Source organism: Euprymna scolopes, chromosome 16 (assembly GCF_053919585.1).
Source record: "Euprymna scolopes isolate OS-2025 chromosome 16, ASM5391958v1, whole genome shotgun sequence".
Classification (NCBI taxonomy): domain Eukaryota; kingdom Metazoa; phylum Mollusca; class Cephalopoda; order Sepiida; family Sepiolidae; genus Euprymna; species Euprymna scolopes.
The window spans coordinates 63,860,020-63,875,823 of record NC_136497.1 but is presented as its reverse complement, the minus strand read 5'-3'; the positions used below and the strand labels follow the sequence as shown (position 1 = coordinate 63,875,823).

The window sequence follows — 15,804 nt, the reverse complement described above, 5'->3', positions numbered from 1 at the left end:
TGTAAAATGCTCTTATGGTTGTCAACGGGTTAAAGTAGATTTATTTGTAAGAAAATTGTGTTAAAATAACTTAAACGTAATACGGAAATGGACGATATAAAAAAAAATGCAGAAAGTATTAACAATTGTTTATTTGAATAATTTAAACACAAAAAAAACAAAAAAAAAACAATTGGGACGCTGAAAACGTACACAGTAAAAACAACATGTTTTATTGTCACGTCGATTATTTGTTTATGTACACATGCGCAACCGGAAGTTGTAAACCGGATGTTGGGTTACAACACCGGTTACAAAGTCATTTGAGTTTTATAATTATATAGATTCAATAAGCGTTGTAGAAAGATGAATGAGGGAGAAACCTTTAGGCCATGGCATTTTTGAAGCTAAATGCTTCTTGTGATATATATATATGTATGTGTGTGTGTGTGTGTGTGTTTTTTTTAAATGCGGCTAACTTTAAAATAAATCACAGAAAAATATGTTTCATTATACAAATATGTGGTTTATTCCAAATAATAATTTTTGGCATATGGTGTAATCTAGAGGTCAAATTTTCAAACTCTATACATAAAATTAGGCTTTAATTCAGCAATAATGTATATAATGCCGTCTTCCAAATGGTCTACTATGTCTAGTTTATCAGCGTAGACATGGGACTTTATATATCCCCGAAGGAATTAATGGGATTAAATTGCATACACAAAGTCACTAATTTCGTGAAATTATTCTTTTGTCAAATGTTTCTCTCAGCAAATTAATCGTATCATTTGCAATTTGCAAACGGTGCACAGGTGTCCATCTCTACATGATAAATTGTCAAACCAAGATGAACTCAAAATAACTCATAGTTGTCAAATCAGCAATTAAAGAAAAGAAAATTGTCAATTTCAAGTTCGCCGCCTCTAAAAAGCACCCAATATATATATATATATAAGTTAATAAAGATAAAAATGTTCTTTTAGTAAAGGAACCTCTCGAGATAGTAAATACTTTACATGATTAGGTGGAGCAATAAATATAAGAAATAAAAGATGAGAATTAAAAGTTAAATAAAAACTTAATTACATCAGATCAATAAGAAAAAAAAAAGAACTTCATTAAGCCATAACATTTCCAAGTCAAATGCTTCTCATCAGAAGAGGAGAAAGAGCCAGATTTATATATGTACGATAAAAATGGCTTAACATCAGTTTAGAAATGAGATAAAGAAAGATTATATGTATACAACAGAATGAAGGAATTTCAAATATACGTGGAAAGAACATATAGGAAAAAATGGGGCCAAATATAGGAGAGCAGGAAAATATAGTGCACATAATAAGCTGTATAAAAACATGTATTTTTCTATTTCTCTACTATATTTTGATAGTTTTTTTTTTTAAGGAGATTTCTTACTTCAAATGGGTACAAACGAATGGGTTCTGGAGAAGATTGGATCATGCTGAAGACTGTTGGACAACAAGGACAGGAAATTGTGATTTTTGGGACATGTAGCCAGAACAGACGATTTAACAAAAAATCTGCTCTTTGGTACAACCCTTGCAAGAAGAGGATATGGAAGACCAAAAACAAGAATGCCAGACAATGTGAAGGACATCGCATACATTAGCATAGCTCAGTTGCTCAGAATGGCACAGAACCAGAGTCAATGAAGATTCATGAAGAGTGCCACGGCTGGTCAGTAATAATCATTCTGTCAAAGAGAGAGACTTCAAATGGCTTTACGCTTTGTTTAGAGCATTTTCCATAAAAAAAAAATTGTTCTGTTCCACAATATTCTATTTTCGGGACAAATATTTAGCATTTGTGTTCAAATGGCTTTATACCTTGTCTGGAGCGAATTCTATGAAACGCACACACACAGTCTTAACCCTAGTCTTTGGGCTGGGATCACAGTGTTCTATTTTTACTTAGACTTGCCTCCTCCTATAGACAACCAGTCTACATATATCTATATATTTCTCTTTTAGCCATCTTTATAGCTGCCCCTCACATTATCACAGTCTCACTATATCCATCTCTCTTTTCTTTTATTTTCCTACATTTCTAGCTCCTTCATTTCTTTCTTTCCCCATCTCCCTCCATCTATTTCACTCTCACTCTCCACATCTTCCATCCTATATTTCTTTACACATCGACCACTCTTTCTCTCTTTATACCTATATAAAAATAGAAAAATCACATTCGTAAATCTCGTGTGACATCACTAAAATAGGAAAACTCGCCAAAATATCCAATCGATAATAAAAAAAAAAATCAATTTAAAATACTGAACGTTTTTTTTTTGTTTTTTTTCTCCTGACTGACAGCATACACTCCATTTTTAAATAGGGTTGTATTTCCCAAGAGGTTCGGTTATTATTGTCAGACAGGAAGAAAACTGCAGAAATGTTGAAGAAACATTTAATCGTCTCTCAAACAAGCAAGGTGTTTTATGTCTGTGTTCAACGGTAGTGGGTGTTGGGACCCCCAGGATTGGCAATAAATTGCAGCTACGCTTGGCTGGGACGAAAACGTTCGCCTAACGTCTCTCAATTACTCTGCTTTAAGATGAGGCATGCTTCATTGGTTTTCCCATGTGAACACTGTGGTGGTGAGTGAATCCATTCAAGTACCAAGATTGTAGCTCTGAAGAGGAGGAGGAGAAGGAGGAGGTTTTGCCCATGTAGGACCAGATAAGATGCAATCGGGGATCAAAAGCGTATCCTTCGAACGAATACCCCCGTAGAGATATCCTTAAATAAGCAAATAAATTTGTCCGAAGCTTGTGTTGTCATAAACAAAGATGTTAAACCAATAATTTGATATACGATATTCTCATGCCTTTGGTTCAGTTTTGAGAGAGAATCGATATTCCCCGTAAGGGTTACTGCGCGTGTAAATGTGAAGCAAGGATTGCACAATCTCCAACTACACATTTCTCAAATTAGCATTGCTTTATTCCAGTGGCAAGAGGTCTAGGACAACGAGAAACAATGCCAAGATAAACAGAGAGCACATATAGCGTCTGGTATTCCCAAAATGTCATCCATCAATAATATATATATATATATATATATATATATATATACACACACACACACACACACACACTTCAGAATAAAATTATCTAACAATCAACTGGTATGGAAACCTGTGATTATAAGTTTTACAAGATATATCGAGCAATTTTTTTATTTTAAAATTTTATTTTAAAAGTATAATTTATAGAGGGAATTAGACCCGAAATCTAGAAGAGCAAAGTTTAATTTAATGTATTAATACTTTAAAGCAACATTGCTCACAGTGCTGTATATATATAAGCTGAATAGGTATATTTATCCTAGAGCTATATTAATATTGAGCATAAAGATTAATAATTCTAAATCAGGAATCAGTTTCAAAATGTTGATGTTGTTTGATTTTTTTTTTTTCTCTTTTTGAAAATGATTTATAATTTACAATTATTAATCTTTATCCTCAATATTTGCACACACGAGGGGTATTCCAAAAATAATACCTCCTATGGATCAGAGGGGATAACAAATTGCATTGTTATGATGACTGAACTTATACATTCATGACCTGAACGTTTCATCTCTGTTGCAAATAATTGACGTTATGAGACTCCAAGAAAGGAACACTTGAAAATGTGTCAGGAACAGAGATAAGTTATTGAATTTCTGGCAAAAGTGGATCGAGAATGATGGGGATTAGGTAGAAAAAGAAGGGATAGAATTGCTATTAAATTAATAGTTAACATAAACTGTGAATATTATGCTTTTATTTGAACAAAGGAGTCAACAGTTATCAAGACTCAAAGGCCACTCAAGGATAAAGGGTAGTCACCGTGATAATAGCGTAGTAATCGTTAGTGGTAGTAATTGGGTATAAATTGATTATTTCGCGATGCCTCCGTTCAGTCTCGAAAGACAAAGGATACCCCCTGTAAGGGCAATTGTGCATGTAATTGTGAGGCAAGGGTTGCGCAATCACCAAACACACCTTTCCTGAATTGGCACTGCTTGAATCCAGTGGCAAGGAAAAAGTCCAGGACGATTGGAAACAATGCCAAGATAAGCGGAGTGCACATACAGCACCTAGAAGTTTCAAATGGTCACCCATTCTGTACTGACCAGGTTCAAAGTTGATTAACTTTGGTGATCCCCCCCCCCAAAAAAAAACAATAAAGTTTTAGTTTTATTTATTTATTTTTTAGAAATTTAACGTAACGTTTAATACCTAAGGTATTTCTGTTTATAATAAACAAAAAATCTGCATTAATTAAAATATTTATGTTAATTTTACAACCGGGCAACGCCAGGTGGCCTGCTAGTATGTGTGAGTGTGTGTGTGTGTGTATATATATATATATATATATATATATATATATATATATATATATATATATATTCCCAAGTTCAAAGATTCGGATGTCATAATGGTAAACTTCTGTTCAAATCCAGTTGGATTAGTCATAGGTCTTGAAATAAACAGCTCCAACAAGCCAACCACCTACCTCTGTCCCATTCACAGACAATTTAACAGGTTTTTCTCATCACTGATATAAAACTAAAACAATATTACCCAATAAAGACATTTCACATCCACCCACATACACCCTGTCAGAATTCCGAAAAGGATAAAACTAACAAATTTGTGGTCTTCTCTTGTAATTGGTCATAGAAATAAGGCAAAGTTTGCTAAAAGGTTGTGTGTGCAGTTATCATCTGTTTCTCATTTTAGCAAGCGTCTCTAAGATTTGTTTTGTTTGTTTTGTTATTTTATTTATTTTGTTTGTTTTTTTACTATAAAAGTTATGGCACACTCCACTTCAATGCAACAAAAACAAAACCCATCTTAACAATGATCTAAAATAATCCAATATGATTCCATTCATTAAGATGAGTTAAAAAAAACAAAACAAAAGCACTCGGTCTGAAAGGGCATCCGGCCACCCATTGTTGATAAGCAAATTGCCATAAAATTCGTACTTGTATCATCAGCAACTTTTCGTGGAACTTACATGGCTCCCGACAAGATAATCTAATTAAATTGTTTTTTTTTCCTGACATAAAGTGCTACTGACATTAAAGTTAACATCATATGGAATTGCTTAATGTGTTGAGAAAAGGGCTATCAGTTTTCTATCTTTATTTTCTTAAACAAAAATTATAACAATGAAAAAAAAAAAAAAAAAAAAAAAAAAAAGTCCCTTAGACTTGCAGCAAAAACAAACAAGTGACCTTGCTCAATGCCCAAATTCATATTTCTCTTCGTCTATCTGTCTGTCAGTTCAACTTTTTCTCGACAACTATTAGGCTGAAATGGCTGAAATTTGGGTACTAGTGCACTTATTGATCCGTGCTGAAATAACGTTATTATTTAAAAAGACATTCTTAACATGGGAAGGGGAGGGTGTTTTGTACTTATTCTATACTTTAACTTTACAATTGAATAAAAAAAACATAAAACTTTAAACTTGGAAATACGATTTAAAAAATAGCACTAGCAACGAAATTTTGTATGGGCATTTGTTATAAGGTGCAATAAACTAAGTATTCAATGCAACGTTAGAGAGTAATATTTAATGCAGAAATAAGCACAAATTTAAACATATTCAGTCATCAATTTGGCATAAAACACTAAGTCAACGGGCCATAACTTTTGCTGGTTTTTAATGGGATAAAATGTCTATTCATGCAAGACTAAAAATTCCATGATTCTTTCTACATCAATCGATATAATTTCCTGTTGATAATATTTCTTTTGAAATAAGGGTCTGTCAGAGTCAACATAATTAAAAAGAAATTACTCGTTAGAATAATTGACAGTATCAGCTAAATATTCTTTGAATAAGATTGTACCTATTTACAATGCCTCCCCACGGGACAGAGTTGGACACCAGGGTCGGTTTTTAACGTGGAGAAAAGGTACAAAAATAAAAATTGTCTCAGTTGTGAAGGATTTCTCCTCCACTGAAAGAGAACGAGAAATGGAAGTGCCGCATCTGAAGAACAGATACTACACTTTGATCTTGGCCAAAAGGCCAAGCCACAACATTGGTTAATGTAATAAAACGGATTTTCTTGATAATTTTATTTTCAAAGGAAAAAAAGATAATTCCGTTAATATTGTATTTTAAAGAGTGTGTGTGTGTGAGTGAGAGAGTTTATTTCAGTCAAAACAGATTATCATAATTATTCAGATTATTCAAACTATTATTTTATCCTGTTATGTATGCAACATTTCAGACAACATATTTCCTGACATTCTTCAGGTGCATCTTTTCGAACTTCGAATCTTCTAATCAAACTTGTGAATCTTTACGTCGAACTTGGAACCGACCCTTTTATTTGATTGAAAAGTGTAGATGTTTTTTTATGACTGAATAGAAGTTACTATCACGTCACCCGGAGTTACCCGGTCATAAATAAGCTTAAATATATTTTAATTTATGCAGATTTCGTATGTATATATATATATATATGAAATAAAGTTCTTTTACCTATGAATGTAGATTTGTGCATGTAAATAAGTTTGGTCAACTACTCCTGCAAAGTCAACTGTTTTGTTTTCAATTCTGACCCCCTGAGCAACAATTTCTGCTGGCAAAAAAAAAAAAACAAATCGAAAGTGTGCTACAGGTACAAATACACTATGTATCAAATTTCAACCCTGTAGACCTAATATTCAGAGAGGTGTCTGGTAGAGACTTTTCGCACATACATGACATGGTCACTTATCTATATATATTGTAAGTAAAAAAAAATATTTCAACTTAAATTCTATGCCATATATTTATATATAACTATGCATAAAAAGAACTAAGCATAATCGTAAAATGAAATGAGTCATCTAATAAGAAATCATAAAAAAATTAATGTTTGTTTTTCAAAGAAATATGCAAATTAGTTAACATTCATGTAGTCGCTCGCATATCTATGACTGAGCATATTAAGTTCATTTTAATAATTTTCAAATAGAAAATGTAGACTTTTGATATCAATGTCAGAGCGAGAAAAAAAAAGTTAACTTAATAGGTATATAGATTACTCCCTTTAACAAGGATTAAAAGTTCAGCTTTCAGAAAATTGTCACTTAGAACTGATAAGCAGCACTTTTAACCATTACGCCAGAGGTTCAGGTGGATTTGATAATGACTCATGGAATCAAAACAATCTAAAGTAAATTAAAGGTTAAGTTAAAAAAAAAACAAAAACGATGCAACTAAAGAAGAATGAAAACTCGAATATAACAACCAAGATTCAATATTTTATATTATTTTTATAAAAATGATTTGAATGAACTACACAATTCTAATTATATATATTTTATATGCTCACAATACACTAGTCAGTAATTCAGATTTTTATTATGCATATGTGAACACGCATATATACACACGATACTGGTTTAGTGTTTACCCCATTGGGAGATTTGAACAGATTTGTTTTTTTTCTTTTCCTTTAAGAACGGGAAATAATTTTGTAAAAAAGACCTCAGATGAGATCTTCTGATTTAAAAACAAAACAAAAACGACAAAAACAAAAACCCCACAAAAATACTGCTTTAAGAAACAGACTTTGAATAAGATCTGAAATTTGCTTTTGATTTGTTTTTGGGATGTGTTGAAACTTATAATTAACACTTGGATTTTGCTCATGGTATGAAAGGATACATTTAACGTTTTTTTTTAATTATTAAATACTTCAAGAAATCAGTTTTTGAGCCAAAAAGAACTCATTTACTAAAATAATATACATAAGAAAAAAAATTATTAAAAGACTTGCCGTAAGCAAGAAAAAAACTTTTTTCTTTAATATTTGGTTGGAGCGTATTAAGGAGAAACAGAAGTTCATAACTTGCCGAAAAACATTTTTTTTAAGTATTCATTCGATAAATTAAATATTACAGTTAATTTCGTTTTTCTTTGGGTGAGAGGCTTTAATTTGAACTAAGATGCACATGCAAATTAATCAAATTTTTGGAATTACTTCCAAGCGAATACATTTAAAAGTATGAAAACAGTTTTTTTTTTTAATGTTTAGTTTTGCAATCATTATAGAAATTATCAATCTTTTTCAAATCCTTTCGTATTAGCTTTGATCTAGGGCTTCCTTTTAAGGAAGCCATTCAAAGAAAACAAAGAAAAAAAAATCTTTTTTTTTTTTCCAGTAAACATCAGCTATGTAAATCTTATTGCAAATAATTTTATAGGTACGTTTGAAAATTTATAGGTTGATTAATGTGCGAGAGGCACTCCAAAAGTAATGCCTCTTTTTTTTTCTTTTTTATTCTGATCGAATGGGCCAAAGGGAATTCTAACTTGATTTGTTATGATGACTGAACTTATGAATTCATTAACTGAAGTTTTTATCTGTTGTAGATATTGACAGTGTCAGACTAAGAAAGCAATCGCCAGAAGCAAAGATGCGCCATTTAATTCCTCCATGCACAAAAATTGAACCAATGAACATTCATTGACACCTGTTGGATGTTTACAAAGGCGATGTAGTTAATGTTAGCACAGTAAGGGAATGGGTTCAATTTCAGATGGTGAGGAATGTGACTGATAAAACGCGTTGCAGACTTTTACAGCCGAGGCATCAAAAGAGATTGGCAAAAGTGCACTGAGAATGGTGGTGTCTATATAGAAAAATAAATTCCAGAACACAAAAGGTCTCTCGTTTTAATGGTACTACTTCTTTCTTCATAGCTCAACGTTTTAGATTTTGAGTTAAGAAAAAAAAAATAGGAGACCTTACTTTTGGAATGATTCTTATATTTGAAGTTCACATGCTTTTCATTAATACATATCAAATATTACGTGCATAAAATGTATGCCCAAGGACATGCATGTTACTAGCTTTCAGCCGTCATCAGCACGGGTTAGGATCGAACTCATGACACTACCATCTGTAGTCTGGTACTGTACAGATGTACAATACAGACTACCTTATATTGTAGAAAACGTTTCGAAGTTGTTAATATCGCTTAAAAAGAAAAAAAAGAAAAGAAAAAAAAAGAAAAAGAAAAAAAGAAAAAAAGAAAAAAAAAGAAAAAGAAAAAAAAAAGAAAAAGAAAAAAAAAGAAAAAAAAGAAAAAGAAAAAAAAAGAAAAAGAAAAAAAAAGAAAAAAGAAAAAGAAAAAAAGAAAAAGAAAAAAAAAGAAAAAGAAAAAAAAGAAAAAGAAAAAAAGAAAAAGAAAGAAAAGAAAAAGAAAGAAAGAAAAGAAAAAGAAAAAAAAGAAAAAGAAAGAAAAGAAAAAGAAAAAGAAAAAGAAAGAAAAGAAAAAGAAAAAAGAAAAAGAAAAAAGAAAAAGAAAAAAAGAAAAAGAAAAAAGAAAAAGAAAAAAAGAAAAGAAAAGAAAAAAGAAAAAGAAAGAAAAAAAGAAAAAGAAAAAAAAAGAAAAAAAGAAAAAAAAAAAAGAAAAAAAGAAAAAGAAAAAAAAAAAGAAAAGAAAAAGAAAAAAAAGAAAAAAAAACAAAAAAAGAAAAAAAAAAAAAAGAAAAAAAAAAAAAAGAAAAAAACAAAAAAAGAAAAACAAAAAGAAAAAACAAAAAAGAAAAACAAAAAGAAAAAAAAAAAAAAGAAAAAACAAAAAAAAGAAAAAACAAAAAAAGAAAAAAAACAAAAAAAGAAAAACAAAAAAAGAAAAAACAAAAAAAGAAAAAGAAAAAAGGAAAAAAGAAAAAAAGAAAAGAAAAAAAAAGAAAAAAGGAAAAGGAAAAAAGAAAAAAAAAGGAAAAGGAAAAAAGAAAAAAGGAAAAGGAAAAAAGAAAAAAGGAAAAAAGAAAAAAAAGGAAAAAAAAAAAGAAAAAAAGGAAAAGGAAAAAAAGAAAAAAAAGGAAAAGAAAAAAGCCAACAAAAAATTTATATATATATATATATATATATATATATATATATATATATAAATAGCGTAATGGTTAAAAGGCTTGACTGTCGTACGGGCAGTGGGGTTTCAATCCAGGCTGGAGGTAGTTGCCTACCTAGCTGCAATGATGAGCTGTGAAACAGCGAAACAGTACTGTATGTGGATGACTATATATGCTCCTTATCTTGAGTTAAGCATATTGAGAAGTGATACACAAATTACCATTAGTGTATTAAGCGATGCTCTTTTGTGTAAACAAATCGAGCTTAGGTATTTCGGACGATGTCAAAACATCGTTAATTCACGACTCGCACAGCATCTGCCAATTAGCTTAATGGTTAGAAGCCTTGACTGTTGTACGGGTGGTCAGGTTTCAATCCTGGCTTGAGGTAGTTGCCTGTCCAGCTGCACCGACGAGCTGTGATACAGCGAAACAGTACTGCATGTGGATGACATATATATATAAATAAATTATACACCCACAATTACTCATTACTCTTCATTATAAAGTTGCTGATTAGTGGAATAAAAAATACTATGCTAATTTTCCCCAAAATGGAGACAAAGTATCTGCAAATTAGCACTGCAGCTGTGGTAGATTTCATTTACTGTTTATTGGAAGATGTGCCAATGTCAATAATCTTTTAATCGTTCAGGATCTCATGGCCGCCAATACCTTACAAGACAAGTATAAAAATAATTTGAATCAACAAGAGTTAACTCCCTTGCTTATAAATGATCAGTTTGAAGAAATTTTTCTTTCTTCCAATTCGCTTTTAATCTTCGCTAGATCTAAATATTATTTTTCTCTTTTGAACTGGCCTTTTATTAAAGCAATCATCTGTTACCTAGTTAATATCTATGGAGACTAGGAAGTCGAAGAGAGGAAAAAAGATTTAAAAAAAAAATCATTTCATCACTTTATTGTTCTCTGTGTTAATTTCTGTCCTACTTCATATTTCAAATTGTGTCCCCAAGGTCCTGCTGTTTGCATGGGCCCCTACTATGTACATATATACAATCAGCACTTACACACACTGGCTTGGGTATGAATACATCTATGCTAAGACGTTTATTGATATATCAGACATTCTTACCGACCACCACACCCCACATCACGTACTCTAACCTGCTATCACATTCGGCTATGGCAAAAATCTGTCATCTCATTGATGAAGCATCAAAATGTTTTATTTTTCTTATTAAATGGATTTTATGTTATCTTTCCAAGTTTTGGAGATGAGGATTGAATGCTCGCATCATTTGGACTAGCAGAACTCATGGAAATTCCACGGTAGTTGAAAATTTAAAACAATTTATTTTTTTATTTTTTTTTTTTACAAAGGAATCACCACTTATGAAGGTGAGGATAAGAAAGAGAGGGGGCGGTGAAAAAGAGAGAGAGAGAGGGGGGGGCGATGAAAGAGATTTATTTGTATATATGTGTATTATAGATCAGTGTGTTTACCATAGCTTTACGATGACACAAAATAACTATTTTTAATAATTGTGCCTTATGGAGAGCACATACCTCTGCTAGTTCGTCTAATTTTCTTTGATTAAATTTAGATATGATTTTGTTGTATCTGATTGAAGTGAGAAAAAAAAAAAAAACGAAAAATATCCACCACCAACGCCTCTACAAAAAAAAAAAATAAAATAAAAAGATGAAGAGAATTAATCTAGAAATAAAAGATGAAGATACGAGTGATAATTTATCCATAGATGCTTTATAATTTCTTTTTTTAATGTTGATTGTTTTTGTTTTGTTTTTTTGTTTTTTTTTGTTTTTTTTGTTAATCTTACAGCCTCCAGGGCACTGCTCTATTTACAGGACAAATGCTCATGAGATTGGCTGGAGAGAAGATAAAAAATAATCTTTTTTAAGTATTTGCTGTTATTTCTTTTAAACCTCTTGCATATTGGATAAAAATGTTTAAATTCTTTCTGGAGTGGGCGGGTAGGGCATTGTTGCACTTCATGACACAAGCGGTTAACCTAGAGTTGAACTTGATGAACTTTAAAAATATCTTTACATAACTTGCAATAGTCGTTTTCATCACTGGAAACGCTAAAACGTTCTTTACTTTAGACTTAATCGATTATGTAAATGAAAGTCGTCCTTTCTATCCATCCAGCTAAAATTCAGAAACTGCCAACATAGATACCTTATATATTCAGATTTAGTATCATCTAAAAAGAAACAAAAAGATTGTAAAAAAACAAAAAAAAAAAAAAAAAAACTGAAGACCAGGGACGTGCAGAGAAGAATGTGTGTGCTAGGGGTACCCAAGCACCTGTCCCTTTTATTCCAGTTTTAAAAGTGCCCTTTTCGAATAATGTATTATAAGCCTATGCCTCACCCAGACACCTTTCTTTTCATTTGCTCACCTGCCATGAAAAAAGTTCTCTGCGCGTTGCTGCTGAGAATGAAATTAGTAAAAAAGGGGGTGGGGGTCATAAAAATGTGTTCTTTTATTCACGAATATATATATATTTTTTTTTTTTTGTTTACTAGAGGAGGTGTTATCACTCAGTTATAAAGGGCCAATAATAACTCTAGGATAAGGGTTAATGAATGTCGGGTGGCCAGTGAGACAATACCATGATGATTGATAAAAATAGAACTTGGGTATAATGTAAAACTAGCTTAACAAAACTTTGTTTACATTAGACTTGAAAACGGCTATGTTATAATCAGTTGGAAAGCAGCCCACGGTATTGTGTTCCACCAACAAGTAGTTCTAGGAATTATCTAGAGCTGTTTATGGAATTGTTTAGTTTTAGACACAGATAGAAGTTGTAGGTAAACAAGTGTCGGCTACAAATGTTCTACAGGGGGTAACTATAGATAGAAGCTCATCGAGCACCTGCTATGAAAATAACGATAAAGCATAGATTCGCAACATTTCTTCTGTGAGAAACAAGAAGTAAGAGAAAAGGACTTCCTCCACTAGATTTCTAAGATGATCTTGTATCCTGTCAAAGCAGGAAATGGTACTCTCAACAACTCCTTTCTAGATGTGCCAACAATACTTCATCTTAGGATGTATTTGGTTTTTATACAGGTAGATGATTGCATTGGGAGGGAGATATATTTGGATGTGAGCGAATGATAGTTCCTATTTATAATGCCTCCCCACAAGACAGAGTTAGACACCAGGGTCGTTTTTTAACGTGGAGAAAAGGTACAAAAATAAAAATTGTCTCAGTTGTAAAGGATTTCTCCTCCACTGAAAGAGAACGAAAAATGGAAGTGCCGCATCTGAAGAACAGATACTACACTTTGATCTTGTCCCGAAGGCCAACTACAAGCTTTGAGTTGGAGAGTTATTTCACCCTGAACAAAATTTAAACATTTAAAAAATAAAAAAAATAAAAATGGTTATATAAAGGGTCATGGCCGAGAGTTAGAACACACAGGGTGTGCTTGTTGGTAGTTGATAAAGTTTGAAACGAACAAGTTTCTTTCCGAGAATTGCCCGCCTTTTGAACTGTTATGCTGGTCTACTTTCCAGCTGACTACAACATGGTTGTCTTCAAATCCAATGTAAACAAGTTCTTGCTGAGCTGTCCCCTTAAATAATAAAATCATACCAAATTTCCACTACTAACCATTATTATGCTGGTGAGCTGGTGACTTGATGACTACGGTACATCCATTAACCCTTATTTTTGAGTGGTCTTCGTGCCTTGATAAATTATTGACCCTCTTGTAAAAAAACAAACAAAAAAAACAATTTTTATTCAATCCAATCTGATTTCAGCAAAAAGTTTTAAATAACTTTCTAATGAGAAGGATTATGTAAGGATTTTCAAAGTTCAAATCAACAATGTGAAAAAAAAAAAAAAGAAAGTATCTTTCTCCCTCCAAGTTTATTATTGCCTCCGACAAAATTTACTTAACTTCTACTCAAGATTAAATATTACCACATGTAACAGTAACACATTAAATTTTTCATATAGTCTGTAGCATGGAAGTTTTATGAAACGTTAAGGAATGAAAAAGAAAGAAACGTTTTACATTACCACATGGAATAACGAAGAATTCGGCTTACCTGCAAAAGATAGAAAAAATTTTCATTTTAGCGAATTTTCAATAAAATAAAAAAAATAAAAAAAAAAAAAAAAAAGATTAATAATGCAATTTGTTCAAATTTGTGCAGATAATATGAAAATAATTTAGATTCATTTTAGTATGTTTATGGACAACCTAAAATGGTAAAGGAATTTGGAGAGAAAAAAGTTTTCATATTCCTGAAATCCGTATTTTAAAACAATGATTTGAAATTTTCTTTTCGTTTAAAACTTTTGAAAATTCTGACAAAAGGCCATTCTTCAAAAATAAGTCATATCCTTTTGTTACTTCTACAAACAAGAATTAATTTTCAAAAAAATTTTTTTTTAATTCTTGAATTTTAACAATAGAAAAAAAAGATAACCAGTAATGTCATGACAATTTTAAAGGTATTATTATTTGAAATGTAAAAAATAAATATGAGCCAGGTTCAACATGACTACCTAAGTTATATTGCAAGACCGTAAAGTAGACTAATAAAAACTTATTTTATTTTAGTTTCCTTTTTGTAAAGTAATTGTCCTACCAAGGTTTGACAGTCTAATCTATTAATTCATTATTAGAAACTGTAATTCCGGAATGAGAATAGGTGTTATCCTTAAACTCACGCATAACAGTGATCTTAGCATTCCATATGCATTCCATATGCATTCCACTTTTCACATATTTTGCAAATACGATACATTTTAATTATAACTAATTTATAGCAGGCAGCACTACTTTCAAAGGGAAAGTAAGGTGCCTCCTTCCCTCCGTTTGCCCAAGGGTATCCCACGGACTAAGTCGAAAATCCACTTAGCCTGCCGATCAGGGAAACGTGAGGTCATGGAAAGCAGGTGACCGATGTAATACGGAAGCAAACAGAAATAGTTTCATGGTTTTGTATTTGGTTGTACCGAGGAGATACCTCTGGGTACTATGGTCAGGACAATCGCTCAATATGGGCATTGCTTGGACTGTCTGTACAACTGCAAAGAAAGCTATAGCAATCAGCACACCTCACTCGATAGGACAGTAGAGGACGACAATGAGAAACATATCGACAGTCTGAACAATTGGGCAATACAAAAAATAATGAGCAACAATGAATTGATAAATGTCCCAAGGGAGAGAGATGGATGGAGAGCCTTAGCCGTCAATGCCTGCACCAGGCATGACACCAGTTGAATTGTAGTTTGTAAGCAATTATGATCAAAAGAAGATTAAACAATGATGGTGCCCAAGTAGCATGTCACTTAATTAAAAATTAGGATGGTGTTTTGAGTTATGAGAAAGTAGATAAATATAATAGAGTGACAAAGCTTGCTACTTTTTTATGAGATGTAATTGCGAGTCAAATTTACCACCCCTATCCACCCCGGAATAAAATGTAACAATAAACGAAAAATATAAAATGAAAAGTTATTTTTTAGAAACAGCCATGGTGACGTAAGCTAATCGTGTAACGGAACAGTTTATCATAGGAAATACTCGGTTGTTTCTATGGAGACTGAATTTAGTTGGAGGGATATCAGATCGATTCATACCTTTCACAATTGTATTTAATGAAAACAATGTAACAATCCCAACAGAACTCATCAACCATCAACAACTGCTCTCCTGTATTTCAGTTAAAACGTTATAATTAAAAAATATCCAAAAAAGAAAAAAAAAAGTCATCAACATAGGTTTAAAGTATTCTTTATCTGATGTGAACATTATATCAATTCAGAATATTTACCAATGGATAGGTTTTGCTTTAAAAAATCCCAGATCATCTATTCCTGGTCTACTTCCAATTTGGTACGACGGTTGAAATATCTATATATTTCTTTAGTCTGTTTGTCCGTCCCAATTTTTCTTGGAAACTACTGGGCTGATTTAAC

General features: G+C 31.7%; 1 protein-coding gene across 1 annotated transcript in view; it reads right to left on the bottom strand.

Annotated features, from left to right (window-relative positions):
* Positions 1-9,925: 9,925 nt before the first annotated feature.
* LOC145295999 (exostosin-1b-like) overlaps positions 9,926-15,804 on the bottom strand; it is a 361,235-nt gene continuing 355,356 nt past the window's right edge. Inside the window, exon 2 of the mRNA XM_080142008.1 lies at positions 9,926-13,919. Coding sequence (XP_079998134.1) covers positions 13,916-13,919 — 4 coding nt within the window. The 3' untranslated portion in view covers positions 9,926-13,915. The remainder of the gene's footprint in view (positions 13,920-15,804) is intronic.